The 14,207-nt window shown below is 43.9% G+C and overlaps 1 protein-coding gene across 10 annotated transcripts in view; it reads right to left on the bottom strand.

The window, feature by feature from the left end:
* The window catches only part of LOC140195611 (riboflavin transporter 2-like), a 74,622-nt gene that overhangs the window by 29,120 nt on the left and 31,295 nt on the right, over positions 1 to 14,207 (bottom strand). For 2 of the 10 annotated variants that reach the window (XM_072254258.1, XM_072254259.1), the window contains exon 5: positions 6,374 to 13,654. The exons of 2 other annotated variants lie outside the window; for them this stretch is intronic. In XM_072254258.1, coding sequence (XP_072110359.1) covers positions 13,442 to 13,654 — 213 coding nt within the window. In that variant the 3' untranslated portion in view covers positions 6,374 to 13,441. Of the gene's footprint in view, positions 1 to 1,728; positions 1,840 to 4,757; positions 5,210 to 5,659; positions 6,012 to 6,373; positions 13,655 to 14,207 lie in introns of those variants that run through there. 6 more of the 10 variants (XR_011885526.1, XM_072254254.1, XM_072254253.1 and 3 more) reach the window with 6 other exon arrangements.

The following is a 14,207-nucleotide window of genomic DNA, read 5'->3' as shown; positions in this document are numbered from 1 at the left end:
TGAAAGAGCTGAGTGTGGACTTCAGGAAGGGTAAGACAAAGGAACACAAACCAATCCTCAGAGGGATCACAAGTGGAGAAAGTGAGCAGCTTCAAGTTCCTGGGCGTCAAGATCTCTGAGGATCTAACCTGGTCCCAACATATCGATGTAGTTATAAAGAAGGCAAGACAGTGGCTATACTTTATTAGGAGTTTGAAGAGATTTGGCATGTCAACAAATACACTCAAAAATTTCTATAGGTGTACTGTGGAGAGCATTCTGACAGGCTGCATCACTGTCTGGTATGGAGGGGCTACTGCACAGGACTGAAAGAAGCTACAGAAGGTTGTAAATCTAGTCAGCTCCATCTTGGGCACTAGCCTACAAAGTACCCAGGACATCTTCAGGGAGCGGTGTCTCAGAAAGGCAGTGTCCATTATTAAGGACTTCCAGCACCCAGAGCATGCCCTTTTCTCACTGTTACCATCAGGTAGGAGATACAGAAGCCTGAAGGCACACACTCAGCGATTCAGGAACAGCTTCTTCCCCTCTGCCATCTGATTCCTAAATTGACATTGAAGCTTTGGACACTACCTCACTTTTTTTAATATACAGTATTTCTGTTTTTGCACATTTTAAAAAATCTATTCAATATGTGTAATTGTTTACTTGTTTATTATTTTGTTTTATTTTTTTTCTCTCTGCTATATTATGTATTGTGTTGAACTGCTGCTGCTAAGTTAACAAATTTCACGTCACATGCTGGTGATAATAAACCTGATTCTGATTCTACTGGTATATTTTTATCACATGCACCAAGATACAGTGGTGGTTGAGGATAGATGGCTACCCCAGTAACCAAAGCAGCAATCTATCTGTTCTTTGCCTCGTTATAAAGTTTAATCACTCCCCTCTTTAATGATGTTCTCATAATTGAGAAATGCGATGGATTAGCATTAGCAGATTTTCCCACATTCTCCAAAACCGCACATGATCCATTCATCATTGGGAATGAAACAAGCACGTGGTTTCACTGGCCGATTTCATTGGCCCTCAGATTCCCGAATGAATACTTCTGAATGGTTGCTCTTGTCGTACGGCGTATTTATTTTTTAATACATTTCTGTTTGTAACTTATAGTATTTTATGTATTGCAATGGATTGCTGCCGCAAGACAAATTTCACGACATTTGTCAGTGATGATAAACGTTCTGATTCTGTTTCTGATCTGAGGTAGGGTCTGTCAGTACGGGATTTGCCCTCCAGCTAACAGCGGTGATTCTCCCGACAGAGCTGCCAAATCTCCAGGGTTACCACAGAGATCCCGGGAATTGAAGATAATCCTCCATACAGGCCGGGAGGATTCTTCGTCGTTTTTTCATTGAACCTCGCCAGTTTTCGTTTTGGAATTAATGGACGTGATGAATGGAAAGTCCACGTACGTGTATTTTGAGGGCCACAGGACATAGGAGCAGAATTAGGCCATTTGGCCCATCGAACCTTCTCCGCCATTCAATGCACCACACACAAAATGCTGGAGGAACTCGACAGGTCAGGCAGCATCTATGTAGAGGAATAAACAGGGCTTTTTTTCCACTGCTTAGATGTTACCTGACCTGCTGAGTTCCTCCGGCATTGTGGGTGTGTTGCACCTCTGTCTTTGAAAAAGTGTAGGTCATTGCTAAAGAACAAAATTTTAAAATATCAACAGCATGTATTTCTGAGGCACTGCAAGTATCTTAAACATACCTGTGAAGGGGAGTGGGTCCGAAACGTCAGGGTGAAACCCTCCGCTTGTTTAACATTGCACCTGCCCATGGCGTGAGTCGGTGACTCTCAGAAGGCGCAAGCGGAGTGGAGAACGGAGTTGCCAGTCAAACCCTTACGCCCGCCTCTTCCCCTGCTTGGGAGCCAGTGACTTGCCGAGCGCTGAGGACACTTGAGGGAATGTGTACATTGAGATGAATGGATACAGAGCGGTCCCGCGCAAGTTTTGGACCCAGTGCCCGGGTGAGGGATTAGGATCTAGTCTTATTTATTCCCTGTTTGTTCCCAAAGGCCATTCTTTTTAAAGTTCATAAACCTGTTGTACGATGGCGGGTGGGCTGAGCCTCAGCGTTTACCCGCCATCGGAGACACATACACAGAAAACGGCCGGTAACTTCATGAAGGATCCCATCCACCCTGCTCACGGACTGTTCGTCCCACTCCCATCGGGGAGGAGGCTACGTAGATCCACACCAGACTCAAAAGCAGTTGCTTTCCCCATGCGGTAAGGCTGATCGACACCTCCACCCACTAACTCACCCCTCCACACCCTCAACCACCACTACTTTATCATTTCCTGTCAGAGTCATCTTACGTACAGGCACTCCTGTTCCTAGTCACTTCATGGACATACAATCAATCTATTTATACAGCTATCTTATGTAGTTATATATTGTCTTTATTGTGTTCTTTATCTTATTGTGCTTTTTTATGCTGCATGAGATCCAGGGTAACAACTATTTCATTCTCCTTTACACTCGTGTACTGGAACTGACATGAAACAATCTTGAATCTTGTATGTGATTGCATACAGTGTTGATGTCCATTTAGAACAGAAATGAGGGGGAATTTCTTTAGCCAGAGAGTGATGAATCTGTGGAATTCAATGCCACAGACGGCTGTGGAGGCCAAGTCATTGGGTATATTTAGAGGAGGTTGACAGGTTCTAGATTAGTCAGGGTGTCAAAGGTCATGGTAAGAAGGCAGGAGAATTGGGTTGAGTGGGATAGTAAATTAGCCATGATGGAATGGTGGAGCAGAATGGCCCAATTCTGCTCCCATGTCTTATGGTATACCAATTATTTTCAAATTATGTACAGGGAGGAGCAAGTATGTTCACCGAGATTCCTAAATTAGTTTCCAAGCAAGAAAAATACACGACTGTAGATGCTGGAAATCACCAACACGGACTCTGTCCAGCCCTCTATGTGAGCTTTTTCTGCGCTTACTACGGAACAGAAACCGGCCCTTCCGCCTACCTGGTCAATGCCGATTAAGGTTCCCCTCTGAGGTAGTCCTATGTGCCCACGTTGGGCCATGTACTCTTCAAAATCTTTCCTACCCATGTACCGGTACCCGTCCAAATGTTGTTAATGAGCCTCCCTCAACCATTTTCCTCGGGCAGCTTGTTCCATATGCTCACCACGCTCTGAGGAAAAAAGATGCCCCTCAGATCCCTATTCAATCTCGTTCCTCTCACATTAAACCTTTTCCCTCTGTTATTTAATTTTTCAACTCTGGGAAAAAGATTGTGCATGTTCACCCATTCTATGCCCCTGATGATAGTATACAGTTTTATACGATCAGACCTCATTCTCCTACACTCCAATGAATGAAGTCCTAATCTGCTCAGCCTAGCTCTGTAATTCAGTTCTCAAGTCCTGGCAACATTGTCTTAAATCTCCTCTGCTCCCTTTCCAGTTTAATGCCTTTTTCCTTTTTCCTACAGCAGGGTAACAAACCTGAACACAATATTAAGCAACACATATAATGAAAGGTCTTGGCCCAAAATGTTGACTCTCTATTCATTTCCATAGATCCTGCCTGACTTGCTGAATTCCTCCAGCATTGTGTGTGTGTGTTACTCTGGACTTCCAGCATCTGCAGACTCTCTTGTGTTTACAATATTCCAAGTGCTTATTATTCTATTATGGATTTATTGAGTATACCCACAAGAAAATGAATCTCATGGTTGTATATAGTGATGTATATGTACTTTGAACTTTGAAATGCGGCCTTGTCAATGTCTGCTTAACATGGGCCTCTAAACCTCTCTCTGCAACTGGGTCCTCGACTTCCTGAGCAACAGACCTCAGTCAGTCATAGTCAAAGTCATACTTTATTGATCCCGGGGGAAATTGGTTCCCCCAAGTGGGGATCGGTAATGACATCTGCTCCTTCCTGCACCTCAAGGCTGCATGCTAAGCCCACTGCTCTAGTCCCTATGCACACGACTGCACGGCTAAGCACATCTCCAATGCCACCTTCAAGTTCACCAATGCCGCCACTGTGGATGGGCGAATCACAGGTGGTGACGAGTCAGCTTACCAGAGTGAGATAGGTCGCCTGGTTGAGTGGTGCCACAAAAACAAACTCTCGCTCAATGCCAGCAGAGCGAAAGAGCTGTTTATTGATGACAGGAAGGTGACCACGGACCACTCTGCATTGGGGATCAGCGGTGGATAATGTTGGCAGCTTTAAATTCCTGGGCATTAACATACCAGCTGACCTGTCTGGGGCCAAGCACAAGGAAGACGTGACAGTGTGTTTACTTTCTTAGAAGGTTAGTGAGGTTCAGCTTGTCTCCAAACACTCTAACACGCTTCTACAGATGTCCTGTTGAAAGCGTCCAGACTGGTTGCATCATGGTCTGGTACAGTGACTTGAATGCGCAGGAACATAAGAAGCTGTTGAGACTATCAGACACAACTCAATGCGTCACAGGCACATCCCTCCCCACCCTCGGGAGTATCTACAGGAGGGGCTGCCTCAAGATGGCAGCATTCATCATCAAAGATATCACCACCATCTTCTGACAGCTACCATCGGGCAGGAGGAGCAGAAGTCTAAAGTCTTGCACCAGTTCAGCAACTGCTACTTCCCTTCAACTATTCAGTTCTTGAACCAACTGGCAAAAGTCTAATAACCACTTCAGTCCAGCAACACTATGACCACTTAGCACTGTGTCTTCATATTCTATTTAATTTTTTTACTGTAAAATTTGTACTTACTTTGTGTTTCATGCTTTTCTCGTGATTGTTGTTTATCTCTTGCTCTGTGTGATGCTGTTGCAGGGAAGCTTCTCGTTCCACCTGTACACACATGTACTTGTGTGCAGGACACAGACAGCTCAGATCTGCTGTAAACTGACTCTTAATAATCATTGCTGGTAGTGGATGCCTCTTCTACAGTCATAGAGACCACGGCACAGAAACTGACTATCACCTCAATGTCGATCTGTCTGTTTTAGTCCCATTTACCAACCCCTGGCTCACAGCCTCACGTACCTCAGCAAATGAAAAGGAAAGCTGTTATATTTCCGGCAAGTTAGTTGTCACAGTGTGTGGTTATGCTTGTTGTTAAGGTGCTTCATGCGGTGCTGTAGTAACCTTTTCATGTAACTTTCTTTACAATTCTCTCTCATTCTGTCTCTCTCCTTCCCCCCCTCTCTTTCATTCTCCCTCTCACTCTCCCTCTCTATCTTACTCACGGAACACTGTCGCAGGAAAGCATCATCAATGACCTCATCACCCAGAACATGCTCTCTTCTCGCTGCTGCCATCAGGAAGAAGGTACAGGAGCCTCGGAAACAGTTAATAACCCCCCGACCATCAGGCTCTTGAACCAGAGGGGAAAAACTTCACTCAACTTCACTTGAAATTGAAATGTTCCCAAATCCTATGGACTCACTTTCAAGGACTCTTCACCTCATGATCTCGACGTTTAATGCTTATTCAGTATTATTCTTTCTTTCTTCTTGTATTTGCACACTGCTTGAACGCCCAAGTTGAGCGGTCTTTCATTGATCTAGTATAGCCGCTAGAAAAAGAAATCTCAGGGTTGTATATGGTGACGTATATGTACTTTGATAATACATTTACAGTACTTTGAATTTCGAACTCGCTCTCCTTACCTACCTCTCTCTCGTCCGCTCAGATCCACGCGTCACTCTACATCGCTCGCCTTCGCCGACTCGGCCTTTGCAAACGCTCCGCTCGCACCGACACTCGCACTTGGTCACATGGACACGCTGGAACAAGTCGGTTAAAAGCAAACAGGCTGCTCCCTCTCCCTGCTCAACCGTGAACTCCGGGCTCACTGTGAGGCAATTAAATAAACTTTCAACAGCAGCAGGAACAAGTTTTCCCAAAAAAAATCCCTGAATTACCACACACTGGTTACCGGCATCGCAGGCATAAACGGAATGAAGCAAACCGCAGCTTCCTCATTCCTCCATTGCAACTTTTCATGCTCTATTTTTAGCTGTACCCATGCCGATGCACACTTCCTCGATGTCATTCATGTCATAGTGCGTTACTCGAGATGAGTAAGAAGTTTACGTTATCTATTAGAGAGTCCCCAGGAGGGATCCACACCCTGAATAACGATCATTACACTAATGAATACCCTGACGCCATCGAGGTCTCGTCAAGCATTACCGCAGGCATTTTGAAGTATATTTTATTAATTCATTTGCTGTAATATTTTGTTTTATGTACTGTGACTGATATGCCTGATGGGTACGTCGTGGTCCGGAGGAACGCTGTTTCATTTGGTTGTGTATCTGTACAGCCAGATTACTATAAACTTGGGCTTGAACTCGTACATATTCTGGTGCAGTGTGGGCAAGCGTACGTGGTGGTAAACGTTCCTTCTACTTTTTACACCAGCAGGAAATTTTTACGCAGCCTGAAACCGTGCGGGACTTTTTTTTTGTAATATGAATATTTAGAATGGACATTGAAGAATCACATACTTTTTATTATTGAAGGGTATAATGAAATACAGTACAACAAAGAAAATGTTTCATGTTTCATTAAACTTTCTTAATTCTTAATTTAGCCTGTCTTAATTCCAGCTGTGTGACAACCAAGGCTATGTGCACAGGAACATTTCAGTTACTGCACGAACACGCACCCGCGCTTGCCAAGAGGGAACAGTAGTGGTGCTGTGGTTAGTGTTTGGGTCGGGTCCTTCGGCTGTTGTCACGTAATAGGTGCAGGAATCGACCTTCCGGCCCATTGTCCCTGCCCGCCATTCAGAAAGACATTGTGAAAAGCTTGTCTTGCAAACTATTCATACAGACCAGAACATTACACTGTGCATTGAGGTAGAACAAGGTAAAACAGGAACAGAATGCAGAATAAAGTGACAGTTCGAGGGAAAGCACAGCGCAGGCGACAGTATGGTGCAAGAGCAAGAAGCCATCGTTTCGTACTAAGGGACTGATCAATAGTCTTGCAGCAGAGGGCTAGAAGCCCCCGGCACATCCATAAATTGTGTTGGTTGTTAGCATGAACAGCTCATTTCACTGTACGTGATAAGAAAATGAATCTGAAGTGGGCCCGAGAGTTCATTGGACCGGTTACCGTGCCGTATCTCCAAAATAAACAACATAAGAGATTTTGCAGATGCTAGAAATCCAGAGCAACACACTCAAAATGCCGATGAAGGATCTCGGTCTGCAACACCGGATCTTTATTCCTCAAGGACTATCATTGGAGAATCCCATCACCCAGTACATGCTCTCTCCTCACTGCTGCCATCGGGAAGGAAGTACTCACGCCACCAGCTCATTACCCTTTAACCACTAGGCTTAGAACCAACTTTTTTCTCACCTCTGAATTGATTCTACAACTTATGGACTTTCAATGACTCTACAACTCGTGTTCTCAATGTAATTTATTTATATTTGTATTAGGCCAGTTTGTGCACATTGTTTGTTTGTTCGTCCATCTTTTTCTCTGGTCCTATTCTGTTTCTTTCTGCTACTGTGAATGCCACAAGAAAATGAATCTCAAGATAGTATATGGTGACATATACCTACTTTGATAATAAATTTACTTTCAACTCTGCATAGATGGTGCCTGACCAGTTGAGTTCCTCCAGTATTTTGTGTGTGTGGTGCTCTAAAATTTTAAAAAAAATGCAGACTTTTACAGGCATTCAAAGTTCAAAGTAAATTTATTATCAAAGTACATATATATTTCAAACAAGAAAAAAAATCTGCAGATGCTGGAAATCCAAGCAACACACACACAAAATGCTGGAGGAACTCAGCAGGCCAGGCAGCATCTATGGAGAAGAGTAAACAGTCGACATTTCCGGCCAAGACTCTTCACCAGAAATGGAGGGAAAAAATGAGAAGTTCAGGGTAAGAAGGTAGGGGGAGGGAGAAACACAAGTTAGTAGGTGATAGGTAAAATGGGGGAGGGGTGAACTAAGAGCTGGGAAGTCAATTGGCAGAAGATAAAGGGCTGTAGAAGAGGAATCTGACAGGAGAGGACAGAAGGTCATGGAAGGAAGGGGAGGTAAAATACAAAGTAACAATAAAAACAAGCAAAATAATAGTAAATAAATAAGCAATAAATACAAAGAACATGAGATAAAGTATCCTTGAAAGTGATAGGATGTACGAAGAGTTCAGTGATGGGGTGAGTGCCGCTATCCCCTCTGGTTCAAGTGATTGATGGTTGAGGGGAATAACTGTTCCTGAATCTGGTGACATGGGTCCTGAGGCTCCTGTACCTCCTCCTTGATGACAGCAGTGAGAAGAGAGCATGGTCTGGGTGGTGGGATCCTTGATGCTGAATACTGCTTTCCTTCGCCAATGCTCCATGTAGATGCGCTCAGCAGTGGGGAGGGCTTTACCCGTGATGGACCAAAACAAAAACTGTTTAATTCCAAAACAAAATCTGGCAAGGTTCAATGAAAAGCAACAAAGAATTCTCTCAGCTGACTCAAGGATTATCTGTATTTTCTGGAGCATTTGTGGTAACCTTGTTGTGTTGGCAGCTCTTCTGGGAGAAAACAGTAACAGTTTCACTGCTGTGAAATGAGGGCACCAGTTATAATGCAAATCCCGTACAGCACACTGGCAGACCCAACAAGGAGCGGTTCTTTCCAACCTCAGAGCAGAATCAGAATATTATCACTGATATATGTTGAGAAATCATAAAACATGACAGATTCTGCAGATACTGGAACTCCAGAGCAACATACACTAAATGCTGGAGGAACTCAGCACGACAGGAAGCATCTGTGGAACAGAATAAACAGTCGACGTTTCAGGCCGACACCCTTCATCAGGACTAGAAAGGAAGGGGGAAGACACAAGAATAAAAATGTAGGGGGTGGGAAAAGATGTGATAAGTGACAATTTATGTTGGGAAATCTGTTTTGTGGCAGCAGTACATTGCAATACATAAAAATACTACATTACCATGAGACATGTATATAGTATATCAATAAATAAGTCATGCAGAAAGAGCAATGGAGACAGTGTTCATTCAAAAATCTGAGGGCCACTGAAACCAGGTGCTCCACAATCATGAATGAATCATAAACAGGGTGGAGGGATGTGTGGAAACTAGCTGATCTGTCCCATTGCTCAATTACATGAACACCAAAGAGGAGTGAAAAAATATCAATGTATTTTACAATGAGACATCTATCCCACACCACAATCAACCCCCCCCCCCACACACACACACCCATCCTTTCCCATTGAACTGTGTAGAATTACAATGAACTTGATACATTTGATGGCTCTGGGCCTGTGTTCTCCAGTTTAGAAGAATGATGAGGAAAATCTCACTGAAATTTATCAGATATTAAAAGGCCAGAACAGGTGCATCCATTGTCTACTTAAGACAGACAGAGCCATGACTGAAGAGTGGATGTGGAGAGGATATTTCCTATAGCTGGAGGATCTAGGACCAGATGGCACAGTCTCAGAATGCAAGAATGACTCTTTAGAAGATATGAGGAGGAATTTCTTTAGGCAGAGGTGGCGAATCTGTGGAATTTATCGCCATGAATAGCTGTGGAGGCCAAGTCACTGGATATATTTAGAGTGTGGCTGGTTCTTGATTAGTCAGGGTGTTAAAGGTTATGGGGTGAAGACAGGAGAATGGGATTGAGAGAGAGAGATAATAAATCAGCCATAAAGAAATGGCAGTGAAGACTCAACAGGACAGATGGCTCAAGTCTGAACCTACGTCTTATGATCTTGAACTTGATTGGGGACAGGTGAGGCCTTTAAGTCTCCTGAACACATGAACACTGTCTCATTATTCCTTTGGTTTTGCACTATATATTTTTGCAATTTGTAGTGATCTTAAGTCTTTGCTCTGTACTGCTGCCACAAAAACTAGTTTCCTGTGATATTAAATAGATTCATCTTCTGGAGCTCCTGTTGGCTCATTAGAGTCCTCTGCAACTAATCCATCCTGAGCAGAGGGGTGGAGCTAATTGAAAATATGACCAAGGAACAACATTCCAGATCAGAATCAGGTTCATCACCACTGACAAGTGCTGGGAAATCTGTTGTTTGAGAAGTCTGCAATAGTTCAATGTGCGGTTGGTTGGGACAGGCAAGACATGGCTTCATTTATCAGCCAACACTTTCATTCGAGTGATGGTAAGAGGTGGTGAATTTAGTCAACAAGAAAAGGGAAACAAATACAAGGTTTAGGAGCTTAAAAAAAAAGTCCTTAAGGAAGAAATTAGGAGTGAATTAGAAGAGCCAGTGGGGGCAATGAAAAAAAATCTTTGGCAAGTTGGATTAGAGAGAATCCCACAGCATTCTATATTTTTGTCAAGAGCCAGAGACTAACTAGGGAAAAACAGGACCCCTCAAGGATGAAGAAGAGGATGGGTGAGAGGTGCCAAATCAGGATTAGGTTTAACATCACTGGCATATGTCATGAAATTTACTGTCATGCAGCAGCAGTACATTACAATACACAATAAAAACCGCGAATTATACCCAGTAGTATTTATTTTTAAAGAGTTGAATTAATTAAGTAGTGCAAAAATAGGAAAAAAATGTAATGAGGTAGTGCTCATGGGATCTTTGTCCATTCAGAAATCTGATAGAGAGGAAGCTGTTTCTGAATTATTCAGCATGTGTCTCTAGGCTCCTGTACTTCCTTCCTAATGGCAGTAATGAGAAGACAGCATGTCCCTTCTGGGAAGATGGGGGTCCTTAATGATAAATGCTGCCTTTTTGAGGTATTACTCCTTGGAGATGTCCTGGATGCTGGGGAGGCTGAGTTTACAGTGCAGTTTGATGTTGTGCAATGCCCCATCTCCATATTAGATGGCGTTGTGACCAGAGTGTTCCCCACAGTACCTCTGTAGAAATTTGCAGAGTCTTCGGTGACATATCAAATCTTCTCAAACTCTTAATGAAATGTAGCCAGTGTCCTGCCTTCTTTGTGATTGCATCAATGTTGGGCCCAGGATAAATCTTCAGAGATGTTGTGGGTGGGAAACCTTAGTGTGAATGCCACCTTTTTGAGGCATCACCTTTTGATGAAATTTGCAAATATCTTTGCATTAGTATTTATCAGGAAGGACATGGAGGATAGCAAGAACAGCGTGGTGCATACTGTAGCACCTTGGCAAGGAAGCCAGACACTCTAAAAGTTTAGCTCACTACATGTACACAACATGCGCAGTGATGAAAAAGTAGGGAAAGCTAGGTGGGGAGAGAAGCAGGCAAGAAGTTGTAATAATAATGAACACTTTGGACCAGGGACACTTGGACTAAGACAGTGGTCCCATCCTCTATGCCATGGACCCCAGACTGGGATGAGAGACTTCCCCATTGACATCAGCTTATAATGAAAATAGCCTTTTGTTCTGAAGGCAACCCCCAGACACTGGGAATTATTTATTTATACTACACATTCAGTCTGGTCACCCCATTATAGGAAGGATGTCGAGAAGAGATCCACCAGGATGTTGCCTGGATTTGAGGGCATGAGTGACAAGGAGAGGTTGGACACACTCGGGTCATTTTCTCCAAAGCAGTAGAAGCGGAGGGGAGACATGATAAAAGGTTTTAAGATGAGGACCATCAGAGTAGACAGCTGGCATTCCACCTACCCCGACCCCCCCCACCACCACCGGATTGAAATGACCAATGCACTCAAGGTGAGGAGCAAGTACAAAGGAGATATGCAGCAATAATTTTTTTTTTTAAACTACAGAGTCCCTGAAATGCAGTGTGAGGAGAGACAAATGATAGATGTTTAAGAGGCTCATGGATGTGAATGTGCAGAGAATGGAGGGGGGAAAAAAATTGTGTAGGCAGAAGGGGTAGTTTAGTTAAGCTTTTACTTAGTTTAATGAGTTTGGCACAACATCATGGGACCGAGAACCTGTTCTTGTGCTGAACATAAAATGCCACAGGAATTCAGCAGGTCAGGCAGCATCTATGGAGGGTAATAAACAGTTGACATTTTGGACCAAGACCCTTCATCAGGACTGGAAAGGAAGGGGGAAGGCAGAATGAGGATTGAAATGTCTAATAGCAGAGACCAATTAAGATGAGTGGGGATAATTTCAAAGGAGATACAAGGGGCAAGTTTTACGCATGCACAGTGATGGATGCCTGGAATGCCTAGCAGCTAATCTTTCTCAATTCTGTCGTGGTTACGATTCTATAGATCTATTGAGTATAAGAAAATGACCCTCAGGGTTGTATATGGTGACATATGTACACTGAAAATAAAAATGGAAAGATACAGTATGGACATTGTGTAGGCAGAAGACATTAGTTTAGTTGGCCATTTAATTACTAATTTATTTGGTCAGCATAGCATTGTGGGCCGAAGGGCCTGATCCTGTGCTGTACTGTTCTCGGGTAGGGAGCAGGGAGGGATGCAGTAAGGAATCCCATGCATTTCCAATCCACCCTGAACACCACTCCTGCCATGAGGAATTTGCCCACCAGCACCAACAATATGATAACCAAGCTCCTCCACTGTCTGAGAAAAGAGGCCATCTTTTCTCTTCAATCTTGAGAACTTGTATAAGAGAAACAGAACCAAAAAAAAGGATAATTTAGAGAAATAAATGCATTTATTCAAGATTAAAAATGTGTTTGTCCCACTGGAAAAAGAGGCACAAACACCTAGGCTGTTATATCAGGTTCCTCTGAAGGAATCCAATTTTTCATCAACTGTTGACTGCAGCATTGTCAAACTCCAATTTGTTTGTACAGTTGAGGCAGACAGTGTTTAAGTGCTGGACAACGACTGTCCTTGTGAAAGTGGAGAGAACAGGACATCAAGGTCCAGCCCATCTAGCCTCTGAGAAAGAACATTGCCACGGCACTGTCCATTGTTCTGTGAGGAACATTTAAGCTGCATTACAATCTCTTGCCCTCTCATCCCAGAATCATACACCCCCTCTGATGATGGATCAACTTTCTTCCAACCAGCAGAAGAGTGATCCTATCACAACAACAAGCAATGGTACTGGTCAAGATTTAGACACAAATCCCACCACTAATGGTATCATTTTTCCCATCTTGGCCTCTTCAATCGAGTACCAGCTCTGGTCCAGACACCAATGAATGTGGAGATAATACTGGCCCAAGAGGGAGTGAGATAATACAGCAATTTGGGAAGGAAAGGAGGTGAGGGAAAATGATGGAAAAAATCTGGGGTCAGAGCATGACTGAAGTGTTCATAAACAAGAGATTATGTGGATGCTGGAGAAACTCAGCTGTACTCAACTGTGCTGAATTCCTCCAACGCTGTGTGCAATGGATATTTTCCTCCCAGGAGTGTAGTCTCAGATTACCCATGGCATAGTGTTCCCAATCCTTGTTGTCTCTGAAACTGATCTTCGGCACAATGCCAGGCAACTGCTTTATTCGCCCAGCATTTGCAGCACCACCTCACAAGCTGCAAGTGTCCACACAGGGCTGCCCAGAGGTGAAGAGCTGGTAAACACTAATCAGTGGAAACATAACCAGAGCTCCCAGCAACGAGCCCAGCTGGATGGCAGCCCCGCACCATAATAGGGCCTGGTGACCCGCCCCATGCAGGAGGCTGCTGATGACCACCTTCACGTAGGAGAACAGACCTGTAAACACCATCCATGCTATTACCTGCAGGGAAAAGTTCCAATCATTGGCACTCGAGTAGGCAACACCCATCAAAAACAGTTCAGCACATTCCAGAAAGCAGCCTCCCCTCCGTGGATTGTATGTGCAGTTCCTGCTGCCTCAGAAAAGCAACCAGTACAAACTATGCCAGTCCATGGTCTCCTCTATTGCCAATTGTCTACTCTCAGGCTGGAGGAACAATACTTCATTCTGTCTGGGTGAACTCCAACCTGATGGCATGAACATAGATTCCTCTAACCCAGTAATTTCCCTCCACCATTTTTTCCTATTCTGGTTCCCCTCCTTTCCCTTAATCCCATGGTCCCCTCTCCTCTATTGTATTCCCCCTTCAGCTCTTTACCACTTCCTCCCATCATACCTCCCCTGCTTCTTACTTAATCAACCTCCCACCAACCCCTCGCCTGGTCTTACCTATCATCTAGATCAAACCCCAGTCTATCAACAGGTAGGTGATGGTGTGGTGGATGTCCATCACATCTGGGGATGACAGGAGACCTGTGTGGGAGAGGTCTTAAGTGGAAAACCTTTGCACTGG

The sequence above is a fragment of the Mobula birostris genome, chromosome 3 (genome assembly GCF_030028105.1).
Source record: "Mobula birostris isolate sMobBir1 chromosome 3, sMobBir1.hap1, whole genome shotgun sequence".
In the NCBI taxonomy this organism is placed as follows: domain Eukaryota; kingdom Metazoa; phylum Chordata; class Chondrichthyes; order Myliobatiformes; family Myliobatidae; genus Mobula; species Mobula birostris.
Note: the sequence above shows the minus strand (reverse complement) of the source record. Positions and strands in the feature narration are given on the sequence as shown.